The following is a 12,711-nucleotide window of genomic DNA, read 5'->3' as shown; positions in this document are numbered from 1 at the left end:
TTGCACATTATTCACCCACTTTTTATCTCCATGCCGGACACTAAAAAAATATTCGGTGAATTAATCACTGACCGTGGCTAGTGAAAATGAACAGGCAAGCTTAGAGCAGCCAAATGCTAGATGTGCAAAAAACATTTATATTTGATATTATAAAAATGCAGTTAGGTTACTGAGTTGAGAGAGCATGGCTTTCTGTTTTAAGTGGAATGGGTTTTCATCCGAAAGCCACAGACTAGTCACTTCAAACTGCTACAAGTAAACTCCCAGAATAAAAATAGTTTTAAATACACAATTGGGTGGGGTGTGGCTAGCAAATATTCTGATTCTACAATCTGTTTTGGACGAGACAGTGCTTCTTATGTGACTAACAAAGCAAACAGCAGTCAGATTCCCTGTACTGAAATAAGTATACTGTTTGCAAAAAGGGTTGAATGGCCAAGCCTTATCCAATAAAGACACCACATTTTCCAAAGTTAAAGGGGGTATATAGATTGACAAATACCCACATGTATTTACATATCCCCAAAAGAAGGTATCTGAGTACCTGGTATGGACTTTGTCTCTAAAAAGTCCTAAATGGAGCCAAGCCCACTGTCTCACCATGGGGAACAGCAAAATACCTCAAACACAGAATGCTCTAATTTTAAAGCTGGGAGGAGCTTGGAAACCTAACCCAACCTTTTCATTGTGTAACAGACACCTAGAGAATTTGAGGTGAGAAGCTCTGGAAATAGCTGGAGTAGCCACAGACGCACAGGTGCACAGTGTAAAGACCTGAGAATTAATCTTCTGTACCTTCACGTGAACGTAATCTAACAGGGAAACAGTCTCAATTATAAATGTGTGTGTATGTGTGTATCCACATATACATACAAAAATACTAGAATATGTACTTGTAATAATTCATTTTAAAACAAATTTGAAACAAAAAACCCCCAAATTCTACAGGCTAGGCTTCAAGGGCATCCATGTAACCTAACCTACTTTTTCAGAAACTTATCCAAATGAACCATAGTAGACAGAAGGCAGCCATTTCTCTTACTAATCCTTTGCGGTATCTTACAGGCATAGCAGAGCATATATAATAATTACAAAAACTCCAAGTGATGAAAAAATGATTAGAATAGGGGCGCCTGGGTGGCTCAGTGGGTTAAGCCGCTGCCTTCGGCTCAGGTCATGATCTCAGGGTCCTGGGATCGAGTCCCGCATCGGGCTCTCTGCTCAGCAGGGAGCCTGCTTCCCTCTCTCTCTCTCTCTCTGCCTGCCTCTCCGTCTACTTGTGATCTCTCTCTGTCAAATAAATAAATAAAATCTTTAAAAAAAAAATGATTAGAATATAAATTTTTGAATTATCCTGTTCATGTGAGCTGATACAAAAATCACATTTCATATCTATCAATGAATATTACATAGAGACATATAGGATGGTAAAGATTTTTAAACATGGCAACCAATGGAAGGTTTAAAAGGGAGAGTTAGGAGAAAGGCAATCAGTGAGGTGAGCTATCTATTTATACTTCTATAAAGGCTTAGTCTAACAAAATACAGAAAATTATATTCAGGACAGGAAAAAGGGACAAGAAAAAGAACAAACCTTTATTTCATCCAGTGGTCAAACACTAACTTACATCAGTTATCAATCAGTCCTGAAACCATTCTACTTTAATTCTGCAGAGGTTTTTAAAAGGTTGTATTTATGCCCGTTATGGAATTTTCCTTCTCACCTACTTTACTTGTACAGTTGATTTCACTAGCTCCAAAAATAATGAAATTAAATAAGATACAAAATTTAGTCTCCCAACTTCCTGTTTGTATTAGATGTTTTTTAGGATCCTGAAAACTGACTTTTAAGAGTCTCCTAATATTGTTAAAGAGAATTCTAAGCATTGAAAATGACAATGATAAGGTTTACTTTCATCTCTGGGGGAAAAATGTTTCTAATTGGGCTGAATCAAGATTCCTGAAGGAAACTGTAAGGTAAACCACTGATACTTTTTTTAAAAGCTGAAAGCAAAGTTCGAGGAATTTTTTTCTTCTGAAATGAACACAACCATCTTATTCAATAGACACAATATGTTATCATCAGTTAAGGCTTTTGCCATCTATAATCTATACTACCACTCTAAAGTAAAATCCAAAATTAAGCAATAACACCTAAAGCTATTTACTGAACATACTGTTGTGTCGTAAATAAAGAGTCCAAATCCTTTATGGTAATTATATTTCTAACTCTACTATCAAATTCATGGATATCTTGCCTCTGTCTGAAAACTAAAATATTTAATATATAAAAATTAAAGTAGATATTAACATATTAAAAATTTCTCTTACTAACTTCTGAGAACTTACATTAAAATCCCAAGACATAAAACAACATATCTACATTTTAATAGTTTTCTAAGAATTGGAGTTAGCTATTTGCATAAAAATTTCAGAACATTAATGGACACATTGAGGGCCTTATGTCATATTTGAAGAACTTAGAGGATGGTTTAAATCCACACCCCACCCCACCCCCTGCAAAAAGACTTCCTCTCCTACTTTAATATACTACCAAATATTTTCAACCAAATAACATAAGAATATGCTTTCAAAAACACAAAGGGGGGATTATCATCCCATTATGAACCAACCTAAACATCTGAGTCATAACTTCTCAAATAAAACTCAGAAAAAGATGCTGCATGGTTAAAACTATTAATATATATTGAAGGCAAAAAGTTTATTTTTCAATAAGAAAATAAGAGAGCCCAACCTGATCTTGTATGCTTGCCCAATAGAACTTTCCACTATAATTAGTACTCTCCACCTCTCAGGGGAGGAGCTTAAACTCAGGGGAACCTCAAGAAGTAAGGGAGAAACAGTATAAATACCGCAGGACAGCTCTGGAGAAGGTACCTTCTGCACAGCTCACCTGGCCACAGGAGGGCTCAGAAAGCTGCCAAGAAACCATCTCCAGAAATTCCTGGCACCCAGGTGAGTCTATGACTTGATGTTCTGGTGGACTTCCATGGTAGCTTGTTTGGAAACGGGCCTCGATAAATCAACTCTTTATTTTTTTGTCATTTAAAAAAAGTGACCTTCCACTAAAGTTCAATCCACATTAGTCTCTATAAGAAGATAGTCCTAAGAAAACCATATTCGTAAGATTATGTCCTACTTAGTTTATTTTGAAACTGCTGGATATTTCAACTTATGTTAAAGATCTTAAATTATTAATACAGGTATCCAATTATAGTTTCTGTATTTCTTCTTCAAAAATCACTTCAGTTTTACTGGATTATTTGAATGTGGTTTCCACTAAAAACTGAGTCATATATTCATATAACTAAAAATTTCTAATTCTGGGGCGCCTGGGTGGCTCAGTGGGTTGGGCCGCTGCCTTCGGCTCAGGTCATGATCCCAGGTCCTGGGTTCGAGCCCCACATTGGGCTTTCTGCTTGGCGGGGAGCCTGCTTCCTCCTCTCTCTCTGCCTGCCTCTCTGCCTACTTGTGATTTCTCTCTGTCAAATAAATAAATAAATAAATAAATCTTTAAAAAAAAAAATTTCTAATTCTGGTTTATGGAATATATTAAAAACAGAAAGGATAAGGTAAAAAAAGGTAGTTAACAAAATAAAGAATTCATGTGTTCAACTACAGACAAATAAAACAGGTCAATAACAAGAAATGATTCTTTTCTGTTTTTCAGACGCCATCTGAGAACATGCTGCCACAAACAGCCCTTTTGCTGCTAATGTTCTTGAACCTGGTTCATGGAGAATTTTATGCTGAGCGATTCCAAACACCTACAGGCATAAAAGGCCCACCACCCAACACCAAGACCCAGTTCTTCATTCCCTATGCCATAAAGAGTAAAGGTAAACTTTATATATTTTGCAGTATTAACTAACTGGTTATTGCTTTCTACAATCTTAATGATCTCTTTAACAAAATGCTTTTTTTTTTTTAAGATTTTTTTTTAAATTTTTTTATTTGACAGAGAGAGATCACAAGTAGGCAGAGAGGCAGGCAGAGAGAGAGAGAGAATAGAGGAAGCAGGGTCCCTGCAGAGCAGAGAGCCCGATGTGGGGCTCGATCCCAGGACCCTGGGATCACGACCTGAGCCGAAGGCAGAGGCTTTAACCCACTGAGCCACCCAGGCGCCCCTAACAAAATGCTTTTAACTCTATTTGGTGTTAAACTATCTTCAAATTCCTGAGTTTGTCCAAAATAATAAAGCAAAATGATTTATGGAAAAAGCAAGACTATTCAAGAACATTAATATCCTTTCCACAGTGAGTAGAGTAGAAAGATGTACCTGAAGAAAATTAAGAACTTTTATGTTTAAAGCTTTTCCCTCCATTGATGCTTCCACACAAATAACCAACCATGAGGGAGAAATATGGATCCAAAACAAATTAATCAAGTTTAAAATCTTAATGAGAAAAAACTGCCAATTACACCGAGAGGAACAGGTTTAGGTATCTAAATACTTAACCATCATTTATTTGTACAACCAATTTGGCCAGCACACCAATATATACAAAACTGAGTTCTTAATTACCAAATAAAATCTAATGCTTTCCACAAAATTTAGTAGGCAAATGAGGCAACAATTTTCCTATTTATACATTTTTTAAAGATTTTATTTATTAATTGAATATATATAGAGAGAGAGATCACAAATAGGCAGAGCAGTAGGCAAAGGGGAGGGGAGCAGGCTCCTCACTGACCAGAGAGCCTGATGTGGGGCTCGATCCCAGGACCCTGAGATCATGACCTGAGCCCGAAGGCAGAGGCTTAACCCACTGAGCCACCTAAGTTCCCCCCTATTTATACACTTTTGTATGGATTAGCTGTCAAATACACAGACTTAATTGCTATGTACTAACTGTGGGGCCTCAAGTAAGTTACTCACCCTCTCTGTGCCTTAGTTTCCTCACTCATAAAAAAAAAGCAGCAGCAGCGATCTCAAAGGGCTGTTAGGATGTTTAAGTGAGTTACTACCTGTAAAGTATGCAAGTATTAGCTGTGTTACTGGTACTTCTCCACTTCCTCACACTGTGGTAGTATGGGGGGCTAGCCTTAGATAGGTTTTAGCTTTGTTCTTGAATCTTTCCCAAGCCATTCAGCTTTCTCAGATATTGTGAAGAGAACTGAGAAAATGTATATGCACACTCCTAACAGATCCTCAAGGAAGGGCAATTATTAGGGTTTCTCATTCACTAATTCCACTGAATGACATCAGGCACACACTACCTGAGAAACATCTACTGAATCTAACTGCATAATCTGAACTGATTTTAAGATTCAAGTTTCCTTTCCTTAGTATTTTTTCATTATAGTTACATATTTCACCTTGCAAATAACGCTAAGGATATTTGCCATAAACTTTACAAATAGCGCTTTTGGAGACAACCATGTTCAGGAAAGTAAACATACAGGATTGTCTTCTTAAAAAGAAAGATGAAATTTAAAACATTTCATGAAAGGTAGCTTAATGTTTAAAAATAAATGCACAGGTGTGTCACAAAAACTCCTGAATGTCTCAAAATACAAATAAAATACGAGAAAGAGCAAAGTTACAAAAGAAACCTGCTACTTTCCTTGAAGCAATGAATGGCAATTCATGTGAAATGCTACAACATACATCACTGGGTATATCCCTATAATCACAAATTCATACTCTTTGTAGTTTACCAAGATCATATGAAACTGCCTTGAGTTAAAAATCAAATGTACCCCTTGTAGAAGGTTAAAAATGTTTCTGTTTTCCCATCTTACTGTACTGCATTATCTTGGCTACTTCTGCAAAATAAATGAAAATATGTATCTTACTAACAAATGAAAAGCTTAGAAGCTGCATTTCAACTGCTAAATTCACTACAGTCTCTACTTGATGATACAGGTGGAAACTCAAGTACATCATCATTCACTGGCAGGCACTAATGTACTAAAAGAAAGACAAAACTCTACAATGTATACACATATAGCATTAGGTTGACAACAGAAATACAAAGAGTGCCTGTGTAATTCCTGGGCCCATCTGTTCAACACAGGTTCAAAGAGGGCTCAGCCAAAACACACCAAATTATGCTGCAAAGGAATGCAGAGCTGTGGCCCCATGGGTGCCATATTCTGACAAGATCAACCACTATTTCAATTTCTGGGCATTTCAGAAACTTCTTTGCTAGGTAATAATTTTTCCTTGAGGATGATATCACCCTAATCTTTCATTTTTTTTCCCCCATTGGCAAGCGACAAACAGGGGCTATCCCTTAAAGACACAACAGAATTCATTCTTTCTTGCAACAAGAGGTGGAGGACCTTTGAGGGCAATATTCCAAGTGACTGAGATCACCCTATCCTCAGACTTCCAGCCTCAAATGGTGGTCTATGGAGTCGTTTTCATTTTTTTAAAATTTCATTTGTTTTTGAAAAAGAGAGAGTGTGGGGGGGGGGGTGGAGGAGGTGGAAAGAATTCCAAGTGGACTCCAAGCTGAGCACAGAGCTCGATCTCATGACCCTGAGATCATGACCTGAGCCAAGACCAAGAGTTGGATGCTTAACCGACTGAGCCACCCAGGCACCCCACTATGTAGTCATTTTCAGTAAGACTGTTTTTCCTCCCTATTTTAACAGTTAAATAGATTTCCAACCAGACTAAATGATTTTTAGTATGGATAAGATCTTTAGGAGATTCAGAATAAGATTCTGAAGTAAACCCCATAGTTTGCATTTGAAAAAAAAAGGTGCTATTTTTTTTCTATTTATTCATCTATTCTTTTTTTTTTTTTAAAGATTTTTTTTTAAAATTTATTTATTTGACAGAGAGAGATCACAAGTAGGCAGAAAGGCAGGCAGAGAGAGAGAGGAAGGGAAGCAGGCTCCCCGCCGAGCAGAGAGCCCAATGCGGGACTTGATCCCAGGACCCCGAGATCATGACTTGAGCCGAAGGCAGCGGCCTAACCCTGAGCCACCCAGGCGCCCTATTCATCTATTCTATTTGTAATGTACTACACCTCTTTATACTTATAGACATTTAATGTATGTACTTTATAAAGTCAATCTATCAATGAGATATATATATTTACATATGTGTGTGTGTGTGTGTGTGTGTAGAGAGAGAGAGATCTTTTCCACAAATTAACTTTCTCACAGTCTTCTTCCTGATGTCATTTTCTGAAAACCCATGAGTGAATAAAGTTCCATAGATTTAAATATTTACAAAATGAAATGTAGTAACTCTAATTAGTACAAAATATAAATATCCAAGTCTAAAATAATTTTCCTATTTTAGCTTATCTATTTTAATGATTCTGCTGTGTATTTTATATTTCATTTGTCACCAAATGTATTTCAAATATGAGGAATACCCAAGAGAATAATATTAGCAACTACTATTGGCTGACTACTTCTTACATGCCAGTTAATATGATTTTTTAAAGTATTATAATGTACCAACAATTGACAGTTAATATGAACGATACCCATAAGCATATGTTTTCAAAGGCAATTTATAATTCTTTTTTTGTTTTTTTAAATTTGTAATTCATTTAATATTAGTTCCAATTTAGTCTTCACTCTGATTTCTAAAGCCATTAAAGATTTAGATAAAGTTTAAGTATATTAATTAATCACTTTTGTACAAGAAACATGCAGCTCAAAAGTCACAGCCATAAGTCATTCTCGGGGTTTTGACCAAACCATTCAGAAACTATGCCATTGGCTAAATCTACCATAACTACCAACCATTTCCCAACAGTAAAAGAATTTAAATAGTATAGGCAGGCATTCCAGCTATCTTCTTGAAGACTTATTAAACACAAAATGATTTTAATTTAAGTTCTGCAAATAGACTTTGAAATCATATGTAATTATTGCCATTTTTGCTAGGAATTAAAGAATTTCTCTGAGAAAGAAAAGACTATTTCATACTACATGCTTACGATAATTATTGCCTAAAGATCCTCTGATATGAGAGTATTTTCCCAATTACATATCCTAATACCACAATGCTCTGTTAATCCCCACCTCTGAACGACTAAAACCAAAACACTGGACACCTCCTATCGCAGGGACACTTGTTCTACTCCCTTCATGACTGAAGCTCTTGTGAGATGCGTCCTGTGCTCCGCATGCTTGTGGTCCAAGAGCCCTTTTCCCATCACAGGCAGTGAATGAGCCATTTCTGAACTGAATTCATAGTATCAGTAGAAGTACCTGGTTCAAAAGGACGCATACCTCTATGAAATCAATAATAACTATGTGCATTAACCAAAGAAAACTTTAGATAAGCATTTTAATGCTATTTTATATACCCTGCCCACTGGATCCAATTCTCTTTGCTGCAGTGTTAAGTCAATGAAAGGAGGGTATAGGAGCTCACAGTACGTACTGAGGGTGAAAAAAATCAACCTACATTTGGACTGTGTTCGGTAGGCCGGGGCAGATTTTCTCACCGGATATCTTACAGGACAGCTTTTGTGAGAGAAAACTGTCATAGTTCTTAAATACTTTCCCACTTATTCTGCATTTGTCTTTTTCTTCCTTTCTATCAAATACCTTTTTCCCCCTTTCCTCTCGAGGTAGATGACTTTCCCAAAATAAATGGGGTAAATACCTCCACTGTACTCTTATTCTAGATGAATTCTTCAACCCCAGTTTATTTTCCTGGATAATGAGGATGTAATGAAAGTATTAGGGTACCCATGGTCTAATGAACCATCCTCTCTGGCATTGTTTTTATTTTTTATTTTTTATTTTTTTAAAGATTTTATTTATTTATTTGACAGAGAGAGATCATAAGTAGACGGAGAGGAAGGCAGAGAGAGAGAGAGAAGCAGGCTTCTTGCTGAGCAGAGAGCCCGATGTGGGACTCGATCCCAGGACCCTGAGATCATGACCTGAGCCGAAGGCAGCGGCTTAACCCACTGAGCCACCCAGGCGCCCCTCTGGCATTGTTTTTAAATACAATATAAAATGTATTATCTGAAATCATAGTCTGCCAAAATGGACTGACCGACAGTGCGAGGTCATCACTAACCATCTCTCGGGCATGTTTCTTAGGTGTATCTGTAAGAGGAGAGCAAGGTATTCCTGGCCCACCAGGCCCCGCTGGACCTCGAGGGCACCCAGGCCCATCTGGACCACCAGGAAAACCAGGACACGGAAGTCCCGGACCCCAAGGAGAGCCAGGGTTGCCCGGACCACCGGGACCATGGGCCACTGGGAAGCCGGGTTTGCCAGGACTCCCAGGAAAACCAGGGGAGAAAGGACCATCTGGACCAAAAGGAGATATGGGACCAGCTGGTTTACCAGGACCACGGGGCCCACCAGGACCACCCGGAATCCCCGGCCCAGCTGGAATGACTGTGAGAGGAAAACCCGGACAACAAGGACCTGCAGGAGCCCTGGGACCCAGGGGTTTTCCTGGAGAAAAGGGCACACCGGGAATGCCTGGTGTGCATGGACAGAAAGGGGAAGCAGGATACGGTGCTCCTGGACGCCCCGGTGAGAGGGGTCTTCCAGGCCCTCAGGGTCCCATGGGACCACCTGGCCTTCCTGGAGTGGGAAAAAGAGGTGAAAATGGGTTTCCAGGACAACCAGGTGCCAAAGGCGATCGGGGTTTTCCAGGAGAGAGGGGACCAGCTGGCCCACCAGGCCCCCAAGGTCCTCCTGGGGAACGAGGACCCGAAGGCACTGGAAAGCCAGGAGCTACTGGAGCCCCAGGCCAGCCAGGGGTTCCTGGGACAAAAGGTCACCCTGGCGCTCCAGGACTAGCTGGGCCCCCAGGGGCTCGTGGCTTAGGAAAACCAGGGTTGCCAGGCCTGAAGGGACAAAGAGGTCCCATTGGCCTTCCAGGAAGTCCAGGTGCTAAAGGGGAACAAGGGCCAGCAGGTCATCCCGGGGAACCAGGTCTAACCGGACCCCCTGGAAATATGGGACCCCAAGGACCAAAAGGCATGCCAGGCAACCAAGGGATTCCCGGTCCTAAAGGTGAGATGGGGCCAGTGGGGCCTGTAGGACACCCTGGGACTAAGGGAGAAAGGGGTTCCTCTGGGTTAGATGGAAAACCAGGGTACCCAGGAGAACCAGGCAGCAGTGGTCCTAAGGGAAACCAAGGGTTACCAGGCCCAAAAGGGGATTCTGGAGTTCGGGGACCTCCTGGTCTCCTAGGCCCTGTGGGCCCAGCAGGAGCTAAGGGAATGCCTGGACACAATGGTGAGACTGGGCCAAGAGGGGCCCCTGGAATACCAGGAACCAGAGGCCCCATTGGGCCACCGGGCATTCCAGGATTCCCCGGATCTAAAGGGGATCCGGGAACTCCAGGTCCTCCTGGCCCAGCGGGCGTAGCAACTAAGGGGCTCAATGGTCCCACTGGGCCACCAGGGCCTCCAGGTCCGAGAGGTCACACTGGAGAGCCTGGCCTCCCAGGTCCCCCGGGCCCCCCAGGCCCCCCAGGCCAAGCAGCCCCACCTGAGGGCTTCATAAAGGCGGGCCATAGGCCTTTTGTTAGTGCCAACCAGGGAGTGACGGGAATGCCGATGTCTGCTTTCACTGTTATTCTCTCCAAAGCTTACCCAGCTGTAGGTATTCCCATCCCATTTGATAAGATTTTGTACAACAGGCAACAGCATTACGACCCCAGAACTGGCATCTTTACCTGCAGCGTACCAGGGACGTACTATTTCTCCTACCACGTGCATGTGAAAGGGACCCACGTGTGGGTGGGCCTGTATAAGAACGGCGCCCCTGTGATGTACACCTATGACGAGTACACCAAAGGCTACCTAGATCAGGCTTCGGGGAGCGCCGTACTCGATCTCACGGAGAACGACCAGGTGTGGCTGCAGCTGCCCAATGCTGGCTCGAGCGGGCTCTACTCCTCTGAGTACGTCCACTCCTCTTTCTCAGGGTTCCTGGTGGCCCCCATGTGAGCGTGCTCCCGCCGAGCTCATGTAAATCGGCTTGAGAAGGCGTTCCCCAACTCCACCGTGCCCCACAGAAAGCATATGGAGGTAGGCCAAAAAAAAAATGGGACTAATTTTGATTTTCCAAATACAGATTTGAGCTTTCAGACCAACCAATTCTCCCCCCTGCCCCCGAAAGTGCGCTGCAGCGGTCAACAGGGGGAGGCCCTCCTGAACTTCTAGTCAGCGGTCCCGCGGCTCCTTAAAGTGTTCTGTGAACTCCTTCAGAACTTAAACATTCCACCCTGAAAGTCCTACTAAGCTAAACAATTTAAATGATCACAAAGAAACCCTGAAATGTGACACTAAATTATGTTAAATTTGATTTTGGAAATTCAGCTTTTTTTTTTTTTTTAATCAGCCGATTACCAGGAGAACTTCTAGGAAACATTTAGAGGGTATCATGTCTTTATAGAACTCAAATACTTGAATACTCAAATTTAAAAGGCACTGTATACCCTAAGATCTTTCTGATAGTGCATTACTTGAAGGCTTACACGGTCCCTTCATCAAGATTTATTCAAATGTACAGGTGCACACAGACTTCTTACAACTCTAATAAAAAGCCAAAAGATGATGTTAAAATAAATCTGAAATGCAAGGTGCTTTAGCCATGAATCTTTTCAGATTTTTCTGTGACTCCAGAAAAGCTTTCCATATACCCGTCCCAACTTGGAAATGGGTGTCTAACCTAGTTTATTTATTTAATACAAGTGTGATTAATTTGATTTAATTCCATGTTGAGTCTTAACAGATGATGATTTTGTGGGTTTACAGAACATCGCCATAAGGACCTTGAGCCTCCCACTTTAGTGAAATTATTGCTAATGTCAAGGATTTCAAAATCTGGCTAGAAATGAAAAGATGTGATTTATTTATGCTCTGTACTGTATTTTTATACTGCTGCTTAAAACTTTTAAGCTGTGCCTCACTTATTAAAGCATGACATGTTTTACCTACTCGTTATTTACAATGCAATAAAATAACTTCAACAGATTTTTATGCTGAATTTATTTGAGAGCAGCAATTTGCTATTCTCAACTATTCTCTTTTGAGGCTTTTCGCTTTACAAAGTTCATTAAAGTAAAACAATAAAGTGGTGGGCGGCCTTTACAGTTGTCATGGATACTCCCCTCTACTGGGGTGGGGATTCGCACATGCCCCTCAGCACTCCCCGTGGACTACAAAAAGACACCCACAGGACCACATGGGGCCTACCAGCCAGGGCTGGGCACCGGTGACCAGACGCAGAAAAGTGAGACAATCTCGCCAAGCAGTGATTTCTTCTTCAGGAAAGCAAAGAAGCAGGCGGCAGAGAAATATGCAATTTGAAAAAATATTTGGCAGTTGCTAGTTATTGCCTTGACGTGTTTTTAGTCACAATATTTAGGATTATTTTGATTACTTAAATTACCATTAAAAGGAAGGCAGGCAATTTTATGTCAATCAAAGGAACCTTTTTCTAAGCTGAGAAACACTGTTCTTGAGCATCTAACAGTCCACTGGGTGACTCAGGGCAGCCTGGTTCGAGTCCCCGAGGTAACCTATGACAAAGCATCCCTGTATGCCTTAGAGATCCTCCGCATAACCTTACCCAAGATGCAGCTGTGAGACCCGATGTGCAGCCTAGCCATGACTCTGCCCCATTCTGAGTCAACCAGTCCTGTTTTCCAGCAATGAGAATGGAATTCTCACTCTCCCTACCTGTCTATAGCTACAACGCGCATTGTTCTAAACGGGAGTAATCCTCATCACC

The 12,711-nt window shown here is 40.9% G+C and overlaps 2 protein-coding genes across 4 annotated transcripts in view; one reads left to right on the top strand and one right to left on the bottom strand.

Annotated features, from left to right (window-relative positions):
- The window catches only part of NT5DC1 (5'-nucleotidase domain containing 1), a 136,681-nt gene that overhangs the window by 107,578 nt on the left and 16,392 nt on the right, over window positions 1-12,711 (bottom strand). The window lies entirely within an intron of this gene.
- Window positions 2,920-11,010, top strand: COL10A1 (collagen type X alpha 1 chain). The gene is made up of 3 exons (XM_047734325.1): window positions 2,920-2,976; window positions 3,692-3,860; window positions 9,052-11,010. The coding sequence occupies exons 2-3, from the start codon at window positions 3,707-3,709 to the stop codon at window positions 10,920-10,922; spliced, it is 2,025 nt and encodes a 674-aa protein (XP_047590281.1). The 5' UTR covers window positions 2,920-2,976; window positions 3,692-3,706; the 3' UTR covers window positions 10,923-11,010.

The sequence above is a fragment of the Lutra lutra genome, chromosome 6 (assembly GCF_902655055.1).
Source record: "Lutra lutra chromosome 6, mLutLut1.2, whole genome shotgun sequence".
In the NCBI taxonomy this organism is placed as follows: Eukaryota; Metazoa; Chordata; class Mammalia; order Carnivora; family Mustelidae; genus Lutra; species Lutra lutra.
This window is presented reverse-complemented; position numbering and strand designations above follow the sequence as displayed.